The following is an 18,196-nucleotide window of genomic DNA, read 5'->3' on the forward strand; positions in this document are numbered from 1 at the left end:
CTAGGCACGTGCTCAGAAAACACTGCAGGGGTGCAGCTGTGACTGAGGCCTCCAGCCAGCAGGTGGTGCTGTTGGCTCGGTCTGACACAATAAGAGTTCTCTGCAGTCCTGCGTGGATAAAAGCACACTGTGCAAAAGTCATAAGCTCCCCTCATTTCTTTATATTCTCTATGAGTGTATGAGTGCATACAAACACATGTGATGGTTCAGAATTCAAACGTTTATCAAAGATCTGCAACATCACAGACTGACCTGCAGCCGTGACAGAGCCTCCGCCGTGTCTCACAGGGGGCTGCAGACTCTCAGTGTTGGAGCTCCTCGCACATGCTGACCATAATGTGGCTCCATTGCTCCATCAGTCTTGTTCCTCTGACCTTCATCAGTGTGTCCTCCTGTGAGGCTGAGCAGCAGACGATCGGCTGAAGGTCTCTCAGATCTGCTTCAGAGTTTTCAGCTCTTTGGGAATAGCCTCGTTGGTGCAAACTTAGTTTTATGTCAGACTGTTATCTGTGGCATTTCTCACAGACGTTGCTGCTAACAGCGTGTGCAAACACTGGCTCGTCTTCGGATGGGTCAAAGGTCAGAGGTCACGTACAAGGACCGGACTGACAGATGTTCAGAAAGTTGGAGAGTTATTGCTCAAGCGCTCTTCAGAGATTAGTCTGAAGCCAGAATCCAAATATAAAGTGGTGAGTGGGGGCTCAAGACTTTTGCTCAGCACGCTGGCTGGGTGTTTTAATAAAGATAAAATGAACTGCAGCCGACTGTCAGGAAACCGGCTGTGAATAAATCCTGTTTCACAGTAATTGCACTGAGAAGGGAAGGGCTTTTATTGTGAAACAGAGGGAAGAAGCTTGTAGCAACAGGAAGTTTACAGAAGAACGGTTTTTGGGTTTTTTTAGTTACAGTGTTTCATCCTGAGACTTTATTGAAATAAAAAGTCATCAGGATAAAGTTTGGGGTACAACTCTGTAAACATCTGGAACATCTGCTCAGACTTGTGGTTTCCTCTCTGAAACACTCGCCCTCCTTCAGACCTTCCCGCCGTTGGACTCGATGTATTTATTATAGTGAGTCGATTTATTAACTTGGGTGTTTTAAGTGAAAATTTTATTTCTAATTATGGTTTTAAAATTTTCTCCCTTATCTCTGGATTTCTTATGTTGTTTCCTAAATATTAATAATTTGTCCTTCATGCCTCCTGATTTCCAAAATAAAAGTCAATTTAAAGCATTTAACTGAATTGAAGCTGCTCTCACAGGCACTAGGACCCTGCAGACACTCTGCACTTCCTCCTGCTTTAAATAGCCTCAGCATCTGATTGGTGTAGTTTTAATGAAGCAGTCTGAAGCTGATCTGCCACCTCACCTGTGTGCAAGGAGCAGGTGAGCGTGGCCAATCAGGTGGCGTGTCTGCGGTGAAATGCAGACAAACCTGTCAGGCAGAGAGAGAGAGCGAGCGAGCCCCATAGAGTCAGAGTGGGAACTCCCTCGGAGCGAGGGCGAGGAGAGGAAGGAGGACAACACACTCAGATATCCAGCGGGTCCTACACGCTGGTCAGAGGACGCTGTGACATCAGAGTGACATCATGAGCTCCCCCACTGAGCACACAGACGGGCACGGTGAGGACAGGTAAATATTTACAGCTCAAACGCTGTGTATGTGTGTATGTGTGTATGTGTGTACGCGCGCGCATTTCCTGCTCAGTAAAAAGAGGAAGTTCAATTCAAACTGCTTCTGCTGCTGACGCTCATTCTTCCTGACGGTCAGTGAAGGGGTCTTTGTGATATGTTCACTGCCTGATGATCTGGGCTGTTTTGATCAGCAGGAAGTGATGTCAGTTCACTTCCTGCTTGCTGTGGGGTCTCCCAGTCCAGCTCCTGAGCTTCATCTCTGATCTATTCCTTGCTGATGACTTCACTGATTAGTCTGCTGTTTCTGATTGGCTCCTGGTCGGGTCCTGATCGGTTCTGGTCCTCGGACAGGAAGCTGATGCCTTTTCCTGGATCTGAGCTCAGAGTCAAAGACCAGAGGAGGCCTCTGATCCTCTCGAGTCCCTGAAAACGCTCTGAAAACCAGGCGCAGCTGTTCTCTGAGCTCCTGACTCAGTCTGTGAAGCTCTACAGGTGAGGCGTCCGGTCACACCTGCATGTCATGCGCTAGTTTGTGTCACACATTGAGTTTTTGCGATTTCCCATCATGCTCCTGCAAACAGCTGATCTGTGGAGCAGGTGCTGAGTGAACGTCACCAAACAAACTGCCAATAATCTGAAACGTGTTTGACCTGATGAAGAAACGGACTGAACATCGCTCTGAGCTTCACGCCTTGCGCTCTGCACCTGCAGCTTCACCTATGAAGGTGAGGCTGTTGTAATGCACGCAGAGCCGAGGACATCAGAGGAGAATATTTAACGTTCACAACACGCAGTTTACTAACGTGCGCCGAAACAAAGCATCTTATGTTTTTGTGCTTGATACTGAAATCAACCTGACCTAACCTTACTGCCCACAGAGGTGCGTCTGATAACACACCTGAAGTTTGCACCTGGACAACACACCTGAGCACTGCGCTCACACACCATTTTGGCTTTTTTAGTTAATCTGGCCGTAAATCAACAGCCTGAGCCAAGAGCACCATCTGCGGGGACGAGCTCAGAATCAAAGGTGATGATGTAATAATGATTGGCTCCATCCCTTGCAGTATCTGCACGCACCACCAGGGGGCAGCCGCCAACACTTTACGAATCTTTAAGGCTGGAGACGAAGAGTTGAGCAGATTATACGATCTGCAAACATCACAGTCTTCATCCTTTTAAACTCCTCCTCCTTCTCACAGGTTCTCACCTGAGGAGCTCTCTGATTGGCTGAGATCCTTTGTGAAGAATTTTATTATTTACCAGGATTTCATCTGAACTTTCAGGGGAAATCCATCCACAGCTGTTCCTCACCAGGAGTAACTCAGAGGAAGCTTTACAGTCTCCTTGATCTCTCCTCTTTGTTTTTGTGGAGCCTCATCGGATTTCTGATATTTTTCCGAGCTGACCCTGAAGGTACCGCAGTGAAAACACTCCTCACCTGCAGAGGACCACCCACTCTCTGCTCACACCTGATCTCCAGCTATAGTAACTGAATAGGTGTGTCAGCTTCACAGCAAACAGAGGAACAATGAAGCCCCTCCCTTATTCACCTGTTCAGGTGTGTCTGAGATAGTCAGAGCAGTCAGACGGGTTTGATCTGATTTTAATCGCCAGGAGGCTTAACTGCCTGCAGGTCAGATCTGTGATTGGACGGAAACCCTCGAGCTAAAAATAGTTTACAAACCTCCAAACAAACGTCACAGGAGGTCAGACAAACCTGTGTGAGTAATGAATGTCCAATCAAACAAACTTATTTAATGATCTTTGTTTAACTTTAAATAACAAAACAACAAAAAACGTCAAAACACCTGCAGAAGGACAGTCAGCCAATCAGAGAAGAGAATATGAATGGGGTTCCAGTTTCGGTTTTTCTTTGCTCTTCCAGGTCTGCTCCAGGGCCCTCAGGCCCCCCCAACATCCAGGACATGGAGCTGAGGGAGGAGTGGCAGGATGATGGCTTCCCCAGGTCAGAGGTCACCTGTAACCTGACACACAGATAGACAGGAGATGCTAACAGAGGCTAATAAAGATGAATACATCCTTATGGGGGATGTTCATTTGTGCTAACAGAGGCTAACAGTAATAATAACAGAGGCTAATAGTAACATATAGTAAGAGGCAAATGTAGCTTAATGAAGGCTAAGTAATGCTAATATATGCCAACAGAAGCTAATAGCTGTGAATAAATGCAAACTAAAGCTAATGTGTGTGAGGAATATCTTCTCACAGATGTTGCTAACACCCCTTTGTTTCACCTGTTTACTTGGTTTTACCTGGCTGGCGTTGCTGGACTCGCTGCTTCAGACCACTTCCAGAGGATGACACAGAAAGTCCAGCAGGAGAATCAGGTGAAAACCAGTTTTTGTAAGCTAAAGCCTAAAGACAATCACCAATCAAAGGTGATCAAAATCAATGAGAACAATCTTCCAAAAATCAATCAGTGTTCACTCTGCCCTCTGTTCTTTAGCTCCGGTCACCAGCCTCACTCTATCGGGTGGAGGTCGAGCTAAGAAGCGTCTGGTGGCACCGTCTCTGAGTCTCACTCTGAACCGCCGTGACTCGAACGATCGGAACAGCTTCTCCGCAGCCGCGCTGTCAGGGACACCAGACGACACACCGTCGCTTGACATCAACCTGGAAGCTCTGGAGACGCCATCGGACAGCGAGACAGGAACGCTGCCGGACAGCATGCACGACCTCGAGTGGGACGGTGAGACATGCACGCAGATGGGAAGTGATGTAACCAAGAGATAAACAACTGACCTCTGACCTCTGTCTCATAGACGACCTCCCTCAGATGGGCAGAGGTGGAGCTGTGGGTGTGGCCAGAAGCCCGGTGGAGCAGTCCGAAGGTCTGATGGAGCTGGATCAGGTGGACAGCAGAGGGCGGCGCTGGAGGCGGTTCTGCATCTCGGGACACGAATACCATGTCAACATGAGCGTCCTGGAGCCGTACCTGCAGGTCCTGTCACATGGAGGTCAGAGGTCACACACCCACCAAACTACCTGTAATACACCTGCAGGAGGTCCCAGGTCTAACACACACCTGAAAAACACCTGTAACACAAATAAGATGATACACTGATATTACACCCGCAGGACATCAAGCGCCACACACACTCACCTGTAACACACCCGCAGGTGCCATGGAGCTAACACTGTGCTGTATTTGAAGTTGCACCATGACAGCTCTGCCTGTGGTTGGTTGACAGGCTACTTTGGAGACGGGATGAACGCCATCATCCTTTTCACTTCCTGTTACCTGCCGGAGAACACAGTGGAAAACTACGAGTATGTCATGGAAAACCTGTTCAGGTGAGTTTGGACCCAGAAATTTTGGTCAGATGCTAGCAGGTGTGAGCCACACCTCCTTTTTGACCTGTCTTCCCCTGCAGGTACATTGTGGGGACGCTGGACCTAATGGTCTCAGAGAACTACCTGCTAGTCTACCTGTGTGCCATGGCTCCCAGAAACAAGCTGCCCTCTATCAAGTGGCTTCACCAGTGCTACACGTCCATCGACAGGAGGTACAGCATCCCCTCTCAGCACCGCCCTGAGGGGTGGAGCTTCTTTACTTCCTGTTCCTTCAGGAACTGTGACCCTGAAGACGTGTAGAGCTTCTCATAGCTGCTCGCTGTGGACCATACGGCGAGATGATCTTTCAATTCAATTACGTGCAATTTTGTTTTATTTATATAGTGTGAACAGTCGCCTCGAGAAGGCGCTTTGGCGACAGGAAGTCGCCCAGGCTCAGGGGTGGCCATCAGCCGCGACCGGTGTGGGTGAGAAAAGGAAAACGGTACATTCTGAATGTGAGAGGAACTAAGGTGGAAAACATGGAGCGTTACGCTAACCATAGGCAAGAGCGCCAACGGAGAGCTCCGCCCCCATCAGAGCCACAACAAAAATGAGCCCTCTATACATCCCTTTGCAGTGTCGGGGTCACGACCTTTGGTTCAGATGCCTCATATTTCCTGTGATTTTCACACGCTGCGTGACGCGGCTTGGATTTAGTCGCCTTGTATGATGCGTTCCATCTGAGGTCGGTGTTATATTCCCTCCTGTGGTGTCAGTACACTAATTAGGACTTATACAGACTCAGACTGATACACACCGCAGTTTGTTTACATTTCGACTTCTTCTCTTTATTTAACATAACACAGAAGTTACACATACACATAACTGGGCGTGGTGCTCCCTACTAGCAATAGCTTGTATAGCACACCATATATCTTGGTTCATACATAACAGTTGGAAATGCCGAGATCCTAGTTGGAGCGTCCGCTTGAGTCAGACTTCCTGTTTGGAAACAACCAACCCACCAACTCCGCAATCCAAGATGGCAGCAGTGGTGGTTCAACACCCCCCGCCTCTCGCCATGTCACCTTCTGCTAGTAAAGGCTAATAGCTGGCTGTGGCTCAACAGCAGCAGGTGATGGTGCTGATGTCGGGTCAGGCTCCGTCATGACGTCTTTAATCCGATCGATCGTGCTCGCTGTGTAAGAGATGCTCTGATTGGACCGCTGCTCTGTGTGGTCATGACGTAATCATCCGTGGTCTTTGCTGTTGCGTTGTGACCAGTTTAGACGCGGGAGATGATGCCAGGGATTCAGCCATGTTTGCGGCTCTTTGGAGGTCATCTTCTTCTTCCTCCTCAGCACAGCTGTGCACCTGACATCGCTTACAACCACAGCAGCACCGGGCAGCTCTTTAACTCGTCTGTCATGCCTAACGGCGTCACCACAACCATCTGGCGTCGTTTTATTTCGATCCCCTGGCTCCCAAAGTAAGATTGAAAGGCGAATTATAAACCAGAACGCTGCCAAAAGGTTCTCTGTGTTTGACGCTGAAATGACTTACAATGATTTGGACTCCCTTGTCTCATCCTTTAATAATCAGTGTAACTCTATTTTAGACATAATGGCACCTCTGAAAAAAAGTACTTTTCTATGTTTGAAATCTGTCCTAGGATAAATGAAAACATTCGTAATTTCAGGAGATATTGTCGTAAGTTAGAACAGAGTATTTTTCACAACTCATAACTCCTCACTACGTACGACTCTGGATACTGTAGCTCCTGTGAAAACTAAGGCCTCAAATCCGAAGTACCTGACTCCGTGGTATAATTCTCAAACACGTAGCCTAAAGCAGATAACTCGTAAGCTGGAGAGGAAATGGCGTGTCACAAATTTAGAGGATCATCATTTAGCCTGGAGAAATAGTTTGTTGCTTTATAAGAAAGCCCTCCGCAAAGCCAGAACATCTTACTATTCGTCACTGATTGAAGAAAATAAGAACAACCCCAGGTTTCTCTTCAGCACTGTAGCCAGGCTGACAAAAAGTCAGAGCTCTACTGAGCCAACAATCCCTTTAACGTTAACTAGTAATGACTTCATGAACTTCTTCACAAATAAAATTTTTATCATTAGAGAAAAAATTACCAATAATCATCCCACAGATGTAATATTATCTACAGCTACTTTTAGTACCATTGATGTTAAGTTAGACTCTTTTTCTCCAATTGATCTTTCTGAGTTAACTTCAATAATTACTTCCTCCAAACCATCAACGTGTCTTTTAGACCCCATTCCTACAAAACTGCTCAAAGAAGTCCTGCCATTAATTAATGCTTCAATCTTAAATATGATCAACCTATCTCTAATAATCGGCTATGTACCACAGGCCTTCAAGCTGGCTGTAGTTAAACCTTTACTTAAAAAGCATCTCTAGACCCAGCAGTCTTAGCTAATTATAGGCCAATCTCCAACCTTCCTTTCATATCAAACATCCTTGAAAGAGTAGTTGTCAAACAGCTAACAGATCATCTGCAGAGGAATGGCTTATTTGAAGCGTTTCAGTCAGGTTTCAGAGCTCAGCACAGCACAGAAACGGCTTTAGTGAAGGTTACAAATGATCTTCTTATGGCCTCTGACAGTGGACTCATCTCTGTGCTTGTCCTGCTAGACCTCAGTGCAGCGTTCGATACTGTTGACCATAATATCCTATTAGAGCGATTAGAACATGCTGTAGGTATTACAGGTACTGCACTGCAGTGGTTTGTATCATATCTATCTAATAGACTCCAATTTGTTCAAGTAAATGGAGAGTCCTCTTCACACACTGAGGTCAATTATGGAGTTCCACAGGGTTCAGTGCTAGGACCAATTCTGTTTCCAGCATAGTGGTGGACTATGAATCCTTTGTTCCAGCTGCTGAAGTGTTCATGAGATCCAATCTGTCCCTGTAATTTCTGCAGCAGGGTCTGATCCGCCCCCTCACCTTTAGCGTGCATCGTGGCGCACACGTCGTCCAGGATGCTCATGATCCCAGGAGGATTCTGCGAAACACAGGGTGTTCACTGAAAATACAGCTGTTTGAATTTGGTTCTATATAGTCTTACTTATAGTTTGTTCAAAACTGTGAGTTCAGCTCCTACCAGCAGCAGAAATTTCACCTGTACTCAGATAATATCATAGCTGCATCGAGAGGCCAAACAAGCCAAACGAGCCACACACTGTTTTTAAGCTTGTAAAGAGCAAATGTCTTTATCTTTTAATTAAAACTCAACACCCATGAATACTCAATTAAAAACACCTGATTTTCACCATAAACACAAAAGTGAGAGTAATATTTGAGGACCAATTCTGTTTACATTATACATGCTTCCCTTAGGCAGCATCATTAGAAGACATAGCATACATTTTCACTGCTATGCAGATGACACGCAGCTCTATCTATCCATGAAGCCAGGTAACACACACCAATGAGTTAAACTGCAGGAATGTCTTAAAGACATAAAGACCTGGATGGCCTCTAACTTTCTGCTTCTTAATTCAGATCAAACTGAGGTTATTGTACTCGGCCCTGAAAATCTTAGAAATATGGTATCTAAGCAGATTCTTACTCTGGATGGCATTACCTTGGCCTCCAGTAACACTGTGAGGAACCTTGGAGTCATTTTTGACCAGGACATGTCCTTCAGCGCACATATTAAACAAATATGTAAGACTGCTTTCTTCCATTTGTGCAACATCTCTAAAGTTAGAAATATCCTGTCTCAGAGTGATGCTGAAAAACTAGTTCATGCATTTATTACTTCCAGGCTGGACGACTGTAATTCATTATTATCAGGATGTCCTAAAAACTCCCTGAAAAGCCTTCAGCTGATCCAAAATGCTGCAGCAAGAGTCCTGACAGGGACTAGAAAGAGAGAGCAGATTTCTCCTGTTTTGGCTTCCCTTCATTGGCTTCCTGTTAAATCCAGAATTCAAAATCCTGCTCCTCACATACAAGGTCTTAAATAATCAGGCCCCATCTTATCTTAATGACCTTGTAGTACCATATCACCCTATTAGAGCACTTCACTCTCGCACTGCAGGCCTACTTGTTGTTCCTAGAGTATTTAAAAGTAGAATGGGAGGCAGAGCCTTCAGTTTTCAGGCCCCTCTTCTGTGGAACCAGCTTCCAGTTTGGATTCAGGAGACAGACACTATCTCTACTTTCTAGATTAGGCTTCAAACTTTCCTTTTTGCTAAAGCATATAGTTAGGGCTGGACCAGGTGACCCTGAATCCTCCCTTAGTTATGCTGCAATAGATGTAGGCTGCCGGGGATTCCCATGATGCATTGAGTTTTTCCTTTCCAGTCACCTTTCTCACTCACTATGTGTTAATAGACCTCTCTGCATCGAATCATATCTGTTATTAATCTCTGTCTCTCTTCCACAGCATGTCTTTATCCTGTTTTCCTTCTTTCACCCCAACCGGTCGCAGCAGATGGCCCCGCCCCTCCCTGAGCCTGGTTCTGCTGGAGGTTTCTTCCTGTTAAAAGGGTGTTTTTCCTTCCCACTGTCACCAAAGTGCTTGCTCATAGGGGGTCATATGATTGTTGGGTTTTTCTCTGTATTTATTATTGTGCTATCTACTGTACAATATAAAGCGCCTTGAGGCGACTTTTGTTGTGATTTGGCGCTATATAAATAAAATTGAATTGAATTGAATAACTTCAAAAAAGAAAGACCCTAAATTCTTAAAACAATTAAGAGTATTGTTTCTCCTGATGCTCCTTGTGCACTAGTTCACTCAACGTCTGAATGCAATGAGTTTATGAACTATTTCACAAATAAGGTCTCTGCCATCAGGTCAAATATCTCTCCATCATCTTCTCAATATCAAACTTACAATTTGCTCACCTCTGATACTTGGTCGTCTTTTACTCCTGTTACATTACAGGACACCAGAGTCCTGCTTTGTCATATAAAACAGACTTCAAGCCCCCTTGATGTCCTTCCATCTTCCCTTTTCACTAGTGTCTTTGACTCTATTGGCCCCTGTATTGTGGCAATGATAAATATTTCTCTTCATACTGGCTCAGTTCCCAGCTTCTTTAAACAAGCTGTTTGAGGCAATATTAAAGAAACCTCACCTGGATCCATCTCTTCCTAACACTTACAGGCCAATGTCCAAATTGACTTTTGTATCGAAAATTTTAGAAAAAGTAGTAGTAGAACAACGTAACTATTTCCTGGATAAAAATGCTGTTATGGACACTTTCCAGTCTAGTTTTCGTAAATTGCATTCCACTGAAACAGCCTTACTTAGAGTATCTAGTGATATCTTGATGGCAGCAGACTCTGGAGAGTACGCAGTTCTGGTCCAGTTGGATCTCAGCTCTGCTTTTGATACTGTAGATCACAGTATCATGATAAACAGACTCAACAACTTGTTTGGGATTACTGGTGTTGTTTTAAAATGGTTTATGTCATATTTGTCTGAGAGATCTTTTACTGTTTGCATGAATCATGTGACATCAGAATCAACAGTTTTGCCGTGTGGGGTACCTCAGGGATCTGTCCTGGGTCCAATTCTCTTTCTACTTAATTTTGCCTAGGGGGAATATATAATTAAGCGCTATAAAAATATCTCCTATCATCTCTATGCTGATGACATCCAACTATACTGTTCCTTCGAAATTTCTGAGTTTTATAAATTGTGTAATTTAAGTAATTGCCTGACAGAAATCAACCAATGGTTAAATGAAAATTTCCTCCAATTAAACTCTGATAAAACGGAAACTCTAATTATTGCTCCGGACCACATGGTCTCAGAAATTAGGCAGCATATCAGCTTCTTAGACCCTTATGTAAAATCAAGCCTCAGAAACCTCGATGTCATGTTTGACAGCTCGATGTTGCTCGAGCAGCTGGTCCGAAAATGTTTTTATCATTTAAGGAATATTTCAAAACTCAGACTAATGGTGTTAAAGCCTGAACTTGAGATGATTATTCATGCTTTTATTTCCTCTCGTTTAGACTACTGTAACGGTCTTTTTACTTGTTTTAACAAATCAGCCTTAAATCGTCTTCAGACTGTGCAGAATGCTGCAGCACGACTCTTAACAGGCACCAAGAGAAGATCGCATATTACTCCAGTTTTAGCCTCCCTTCACTGGTTTTCTGTAAGTTTTAGGTTTCATTTTAAAATTTTAGTTCTAACCTTTAGGGCCCTGCATGGTCAAGCTCCCCAGTATTTATCTGACCTTCTGAAACCACATTCATCTTCTCGAGCTTTAAGGTCATTAGATCAGAGACTGCTGGTGGTACCGTGCACTCGTTTTAAAACTTGTGGTGATGGGGCCTTTCAGGCAGCGGCACCACGGCTGTGGACTTCTCTTCCACTGTCTCTACGCTGCACGGACTCCATTGATTCTTTGAAAAAACAGCTGAAGACATTTTTATTTAGAAAAGCTTTTGATTAATTTCTTCTTATGTTGTTTTTATTGTTTTACATTGCTATTTTATTTACTGTTACATTGTTTTAGATTTCCATTTCTTGTGTTGTGAAGTACTTTGTGATTTTTATCTGTGAAAAGCGCTATATAAATAAATTTTTCTTACTTACTTACTGACGGTCACGGTGGACTTTGAAGTGTGTTTAGCGAACGAGGACACGGGGTTCATTGTCCTCGTGTCTCTGCAGGCTGAAGAAGGACCTGAAGGGGCTGCTGGTCGTCCACCCCGCCTGGTACATCAAAGCTCTCATCACGCTGGTCAAACCTTTTATCAGGTCAGCACTCACACACACACACTCTCTCTCTCTCTGTCGTTCGCAAACACACACTCTCTCTCTCTCCCTCACTCACACACACACACACACACACTCTCTCTCTCTCCCTCACTCACACACACACTCTCTCTCTCTCTCTCTCGCACACACACACACTCTCTCTCTCTCTCTCTCTTTCGCAAACACACACTCTCTCTCTCTCCCTCACTCACGCAAACACACACTCTCTCTCTCTCCCTCACTCACGCAAACACACACTCTCTCTCTCTCCCTCACTCACACACACGCACACTCTCTCTCTCTCGCGCACACACACACTCACACTCTCTCTCTCGCGCACACACACACTCACACTCACACTCTCACACACACACACACACACTCTCTCTCTCGCTCTCTCTCTCTCTCTCGCACACACTCTCACACTCTCTCACACACACACACACACTCACACTGTCACACACACACACACACACACACACTCACACTGTACATTTTTCTGGATCCAGGCTGCAGTGGATTCCTACCACCAGAAGGTGGCAGTGAAGTACCAAGAAACTGAAATCTAGCAGGGCCTCTGTCAGTAAACCTCTGTGTGGAGTCAAAGTGCAGCTCACTGGATAAATCACAGCGTGAACGTTCACGGTTCCAGCATCTAATGATTCTTTACTTGGGATTAGGGAAAGAAATTAGACTAAGAGACTAGTCTAAAAGTAAGAAATGCTCAGAAGTTTAGTTCAATTTAATGGAAAGTGTCAAAAACTTACAACAAAGGCATTTGAAACTATTTCTCACATTCATGATCGGGGGGGCAAAAGTCCAGACATTCAGTGTTTAGGTAGGAAAAAGTCAAAGTCAGCGTTATTGTCAAAAACTACATGTACAGATCATACACAGGAATTTGAAACTGCAGGGCTCCCACGGCCCTCAGTGTTACACTAAACAACATAAAAGATAAAAGTCTTATACACACAACACTGTCCAACACAGTCTGAGTGTTTGTGGGAAAGTGGGAGTGGGTGAAGGGTGATGGTTCAGAGTTTTGTATGTTGGAGGCGGGGTTGACAGAGCAGGGAGAGAGTTCAGCATCCTGACAGCCTGATGGATGAAGCTGTCTCTCAGTCTGCTGGTTCTGGCCCCGAGGTTCTTCAGTCATGTCTGGCACCGACGATTAGCACATCCATAATCTTCGTAATTCTTTCGATCTTGAAGAATTCTTCCAAGAGTCTGTGGAGCACGCTGGTGAAACCAGAACCTCACAGAACTGTTAGCGCCGCCTGATGGAAACGTCTGTCAGCACAAGCGCCGTCTCAGTGTCTTAAAGAGTGTTTGATGTTATGCAGATGTTGGATGTTGCAGCAGAAACACCTTCTTCTAAAGCTCAGACCTGAATCCAACAGGACCCCAAGTCTTCCCCCTCTGTTAGAGTGACTTCCTGTGGTGGATCTGGTCATTACACAGATAAATCTCACTGAGAACTCTTACAGGTTAAACTATCCCAGGTCCTGATGTGTTGTGTTAGCTTGATGTAGTCGATTTGTCTTCTTTTGTCTCCTCTGTGACCTTTGACCCTGTTCTCCGCAGCGATAAGTTCAGCAGGAAGATCCGCTTCATTCAGAGTCTGCAGCAGCTGTCCGAGCTCATCCCCACAGACAGGCTGCAGATCCCCGACGCCATCCGCCAGTAAGGCCCTCTGACTCCACTCTGACCCCACTCTGGCTCCACTCTGGCTCCAGTCTGACTCCACTCTGGCTCCACTCTGGCTCCACTCTGGCTCCACTCTGGCTCCAGTCTGGCTCTACTCTGGCTCTACTCTGGCTCTACTCTGACTCCACTCTGACTCCACTCTGACTCCACTCTGGCTCCAGTCTGGCTCCAGTCTGGCTCCAGTCTGGCTCCAGTCTGACTCCACTCTGACTCCAGTCTGACTCTACTCTGGCTCCACTCTGGCTCCACTCTGGCTCCACTCTGACTCCACTCTGGCTCCAGTCTGACCCCACTCTGACCCCACTCTGACTCCACTCTGGCTCCAGTCTGACCCCACTCTGACCCCACTCTGGCTCCACTCTGGCTCCAGTCTGACCCCACTCTGACTCCACTCTGACTCCACTCTGGCTCCACTCTGGCTCTACTCTGGCTCCAGTCTGGCTCCAGTCTGGCTCCAGTCTGGAGCCAGTCTGGCTCCAGTCTGGCTCCAGTCTGGCTCCAGTCTGGCTCCACTCTGACTCTACTCTGACTCTACTCTGGCTCTACTCTGGCTCCACTCTGGCTCCACTCTGGCTCCACTCTGACTCTACTCTGACTCTACTCTGGCTCCACTCTGGCTCCACTCTGGCTCCACTCTGGCTCCACTCTGGCTCCACTCTGACTCTACTCTGGCTCTACTCTGGCTCCAGTCTGGCTCCAGTCTGGCTCCACTCTGACTCCACTCTGACTCCACTCTGACTCCACTCTGGCTCTACTCTGGCTCCAGTCTGGCTCCAGTCTGGCTCCACTCTGACTCCACTCTGACTCTACTCTGGCTCTACTCTGGCTCTACTCTGGCTCCAGTCTGGCTCCAGTCTGGCTCCACTCTGGCTCCACTCTGACTCCACTCTGGCTCCAGTCTGACTCTACTCTGGCTCTACTCTGGCTCCAGTCTGGCTCCACTCTGACTCCACTCTGACTCCACTCTGGCTCCACTCTGGCTCCAGTCTGACCCCACTCTGACTCCACTCTGACTCCACTCTGGCTACGTTCACACTGCAGGTCTTAATGCTCAATTCCGAGTTTTTGATCAAATCTGATTTTTTTGTCTGCTTGTTCACACTACACATAAAATGCGACATCAAACGCTCTCCAGTGTGAACGCTCAAAGCGGCCCGCATGCGCAAAAGAAGATGTCACACACAACGCGCTCTGTTTAGACCCAGAGCAAACAATGTTGTTTGACTGATGGCCCTTAATATAAAGACTTCGGACTTTATGTTTCCAGATTTTTGCTTTAAGTTATTTTGTTATTTACATAATAATGTGGATGACCTAATAATGATCCTTTTTGCTGTTTTAGAGGAGCGGTGCTTCAAAGGATGGTTGCAGATTTCTGTCAGAATCTGCAGAAAATACAGTAAAAATAAAATGTTCACATTTCTCCAACGTTGTCTTCCCAACAGTTTCACCGGATGGTAGGAAATCGTTCGCGATGTCCTATCGGGCGCTTCTCCGGCGCTGATAATTGGCATCTGTCTTGTGTCAGTGACGTAAAAGACGGATTTAATGCGACTTGACCGTTCACACAGCAGTCGCTTTCTAAAACATCGGATACGTATCGGATTCAGTACCACATACGAAAGTGACCCAGATCGGATTTGAAAATATCGGATTTGTGCCGTTCACACTGTCATACCAAGATCGGATATGGGTCGCATAGGGGCGAAAAAATCGGATTTGATGCGCTTTCGCCTGCAGTGTGAACGTAGCCTCTGACTCCAGTCTGATTCCAGTCTGGCTCCACTCTGGCTCCACTCTGGCTCTACTCTGGCTCCACTCTGACTCCAGTCTGATTCCAGTCTGACTCTACTCTGACTCCACTCTGGCTCCAGTTTGGCTCCACTCTGACTTGGACTCTACTGTGACTCTAATCTGACTCTACTGTAACTTTGATGATTGATTGAACTCACAGATTAAATACAACATGCAAGTAAACACTTATAACACCTAACAAGAAGGCTTACGGTGACAGCTGGCTTAGCTGCTACTTCTATATGTTTTAGACCTAACCCATACTGACCTTTGACTATTCACTCTAACAGCTGGTGATAACAGCCTTTTCTTATTCCTTCTGTTTGACTAAGTCCTATTTTACTGAGTCATACTTCCTGTATCATTTCCAAATTAAAAGCCCTCCGTCAGTTTGCATTGAGCCTTTTATTGTGAAACGCTTGCAGAAATGTCACGTGATCTGTGACGCGAGGACGATAGAGAGAAGATGAAGACGCTCACAGAGACGTGAAGGCCTGCTGATGTTGGCGCGGTTCATGAATCTACTTCCTGTCTCTCTGCAGGTTTGATGAGAAGCTGAACAGATGACTCTCTCACACGTCACATCAGAGGGACCCAGGAAGCCGCAGGTTCAGGAAGCCTGCTGACCTTTGACCTGTGGCGTGTACATATGAGCAGACTGCTGTACGTCTGTGTGCTGGTGGCGTTCGGACTCGGAGAGGACGAACATGCTAACGGGAACTCTGCTGCTTCTTTCCTCTAAACTTGAACAAACGCTAACTTACTGTTTATTTATTGACGTATTTAAGACGGCGGTCAGAGCAAGACACCCGTCACGTCGCGCCGTCACGTTTCTGTCTGAGCCTCAGATCAGACGTGTGGGGGGGTGGGGCTAATCGGGCTCTGTAAATCCAGGTGATTGAATCTGTTTTGGGTTTCATGTCCAGGTGAAACACGTGAGCAGAGCTTCACTGCAGGAAGCTGCTGATTGGTTGCTGACTGTTTCACTTCCTGTAATAAAAGCATGGATCAAACAGCCTGACTCGTCCTGTTTGAATTGTGAGGTCACATCTACCTGAAAACGCGTGACGCTGCCTCACGGTTTGCGGCCTCACTGCCGTTTCAGGGTCAGCAGGGGGCTCTGAGGCGTGACGAGGTAATGTTGACAGCTGTGGACGAGACGTTTCTTAAGTTTTTCTCTTTTCAGTTTTGAGTTCACAGAGTTATTCATTTTCCTCACAGTGTAAACGCGAGTGCTTACTGGCTGAAATGATTGTCAGGTGACCTGTATTCTTCTTTCTGAATGGCCTGCAGGGAACAGCTCGATCCAAACATCGACAGTATCGACACCAACACAAGTTCAGCCCACTGAACTGTGTCAGAGCGCCCTGCTGTGACTGCGATTTACGTCTTTTCTCTCACACATCCGAACCTTTCCGTGGTCACTCCCACGTTTGTTTGTTTTTTACAGCCTGTGCTCGTCTCCAAGCACTCTACGTTCAGCTCTCCAAAACGCAGTTTCAAAATAAAAGCTCAAAGTTGTTGTGTTAAATCGTTATTGTGAAAAGTAATGGGCTGCATCCGTCTGAGGCCGCATTTGTAGGCCGATTATGTGATATCACAGTGATGCGAGGAAGGCTGTCCAAATTCAAAAGCTTTTCCCCAGATTTGAAGGGTGGGTCGGGTGTGTCCTTCGTGGCCCACCATATCTCAGAATTCATAGCGCGGCCCAGCCAATTCCAGTTTCCAACAATGGCGGCCGCTACTAAGTTTTAATATTACTCTTATTAATCTTTCTGTGTCACAAAATAAACTTTTAACATATTTTCAGGGGAGAATGTAGCTGTGTAAACTTCAAATATCTGCTCGGTTTATCAAGATATCACATATTTGTAAAAGTGCTTGATAGGTTTGTAACATAAACCTATTCGCTGGAACGTTCAGGACAATTTGCTACACAGCAGAAACAAGACACAAGTAGGCAAAGTTCTTTGTAGTACTCATGCATGAGGGAGGCCTGCCTGGAGCCAAGTGTCGTTCCACCCACTTGACCTCCGCCAGACTCTCAGCCAGGTTCCCCATAGCACTCCTTTTATTGTGGTTACATGAATATGCATAGGGTCATTAACATATAACGGCTTACATAGGTATACATGTGAACAAAGAATACCTTGTGTGTGTGTGTGTGTATATGTGTGGGGTCAAAATGTGACCCCGTGAAGACTCCCCAAAGCTGGTGCCAGGAGTCTAGCGGTACATCTGAACAAAAGGCTCTTACACTCAAACAGATATACGTATGTTTGCTATACCATATGTCAGCAAGAGAAGATACGACCTCTCCTAGGAGGTGTGTGATCTATGCCAGAACACTCTGAAGAGGAGTGAACACACTCCCCTCTTCATGCTACACAGCGTTGTTACAGACCTCCTGGGATGAGACATTCTTTCAATATGCCATCAACTATATACTTCTAAACACAAATGATTACATGTTTCTTAATACAAATGACAATAATAAAATATAAACCCAACAGTGCTCCGACGTTTTCAGAGACGTCTGTTACCCACCAGCTTGATAGCTAGCCGGGGTGAGAACAGTGAACTCCCAGCACATCGTTTTCAACCCCCCCGCGGTCTTTGGCTACTCAGGTTAAACATGATATATAAGTCACTCAGATAACTTAAAAATGTTTTTATTTGGCTTTTTTTCAGTGTTTTATTTGTTCCTGAGTAAATCGGTTTGGCTGAGATTAAAGTTCTAGTTTTCACACAGCTGAATAAACGTCAAACAGAAAACTGATTAAACTGAAGTGTGAGATGGTCGAGAGTTTAGTCCAGTGTGCTGTTATATATTAGACAGCAAGGAGCAGACGGCTGAGTTTATTAAACTCCACCAGGACAGCGGTGACGCAAATCTGAAGGCTAGACCGTCCCATTTCACAGCCTCGCACTTCCGGCCTTCTCGGTCTTCGAAGGACCCGGCCCACATAGACCGCGAAGGCCGGGTCCTCAGGAG

The 18,196-nt window shown here is 45.9% G+C and overlaps 1 protein-coding gene across 2 annotated transcripts; it reads left to right on the forward strand.

The window, feature by feature from the left end:
• Positions 1-79: 79 nt before the first annotated feature.
• On the forward strand, positions 80-16,214 carry bnipl (BCL2 interacting protein like). Of its 2 annotated transcripts, none has more exons than XM_025911608.1 (10): positions 80-1,632; positions 3,523-3,603; positions 3,942-3,985; positions 4,105-4,347; positions 4,421-4,670; positions 4,779-4,952; positions 5,033-5,164; positions 11,614-11,700; positions 13,285-13,383; positions 15,744-16,214. In XM_025911608.1, exons 1-10 carry the CDS (start codon positions 1,589-1,591, stop codon positions 15,766-15,768), a joined length of 1,179 nt encoding a protein of 392 aa, XP_025767393.1. In that variant the 5' UTR covers positions 80-1,588; the 3' UTR covers positions 15,769-16,214. The 2 variants fall into 2 exon arrangements, with proteins under 2 accessions (XP_025767393.1, XP_005462432.1); XM_005462375.4 differs by having other exon boundaries at positions 4,421-4,615; positions 4,850-4,952.
• The last annotated feature ends 1,982 nt before the right edge of the window (positions 16,215-18,196 follow it).

Source organism: Oreochromis niloticus, linkage group LG11 (assembly GCF_001858045.2).
Source record: "Oreochromis niloticus isolate F11D_XX linkage group LG11, O_niloticus_UMD_NMBU, whole genome shotgun sequence".
Taxonomy (NCBI): Eukaryota; Metazoa; Chordata; class Actinopteri; order Cichliformes; family Cichlidae; genus Oreochromis; species Oreochromis niloticus.

Coding starts and splice junctions, on each gene's coding strand:
- bnipl (XM_025911608.1), top strand. CDS start 1,589: ATGAGCTCCCCCACTGAGCACACAGACGGGCACGGTGAGGACAG. Junction 1,633..3,522: donor GACGGGCACGGTGAGGACAG/GTAAATATTTAC, acceptor TTGCTCTTCCAG/GTCTGCTCCAGGGCCCTCAG. Junction 5,165..11,613: donor TACACGTCCATCGACAGGAG/GTACAGCATCCC, acceptor GTGTCTCTGCAG/GCTGAAGAAGGACCTGAAGG.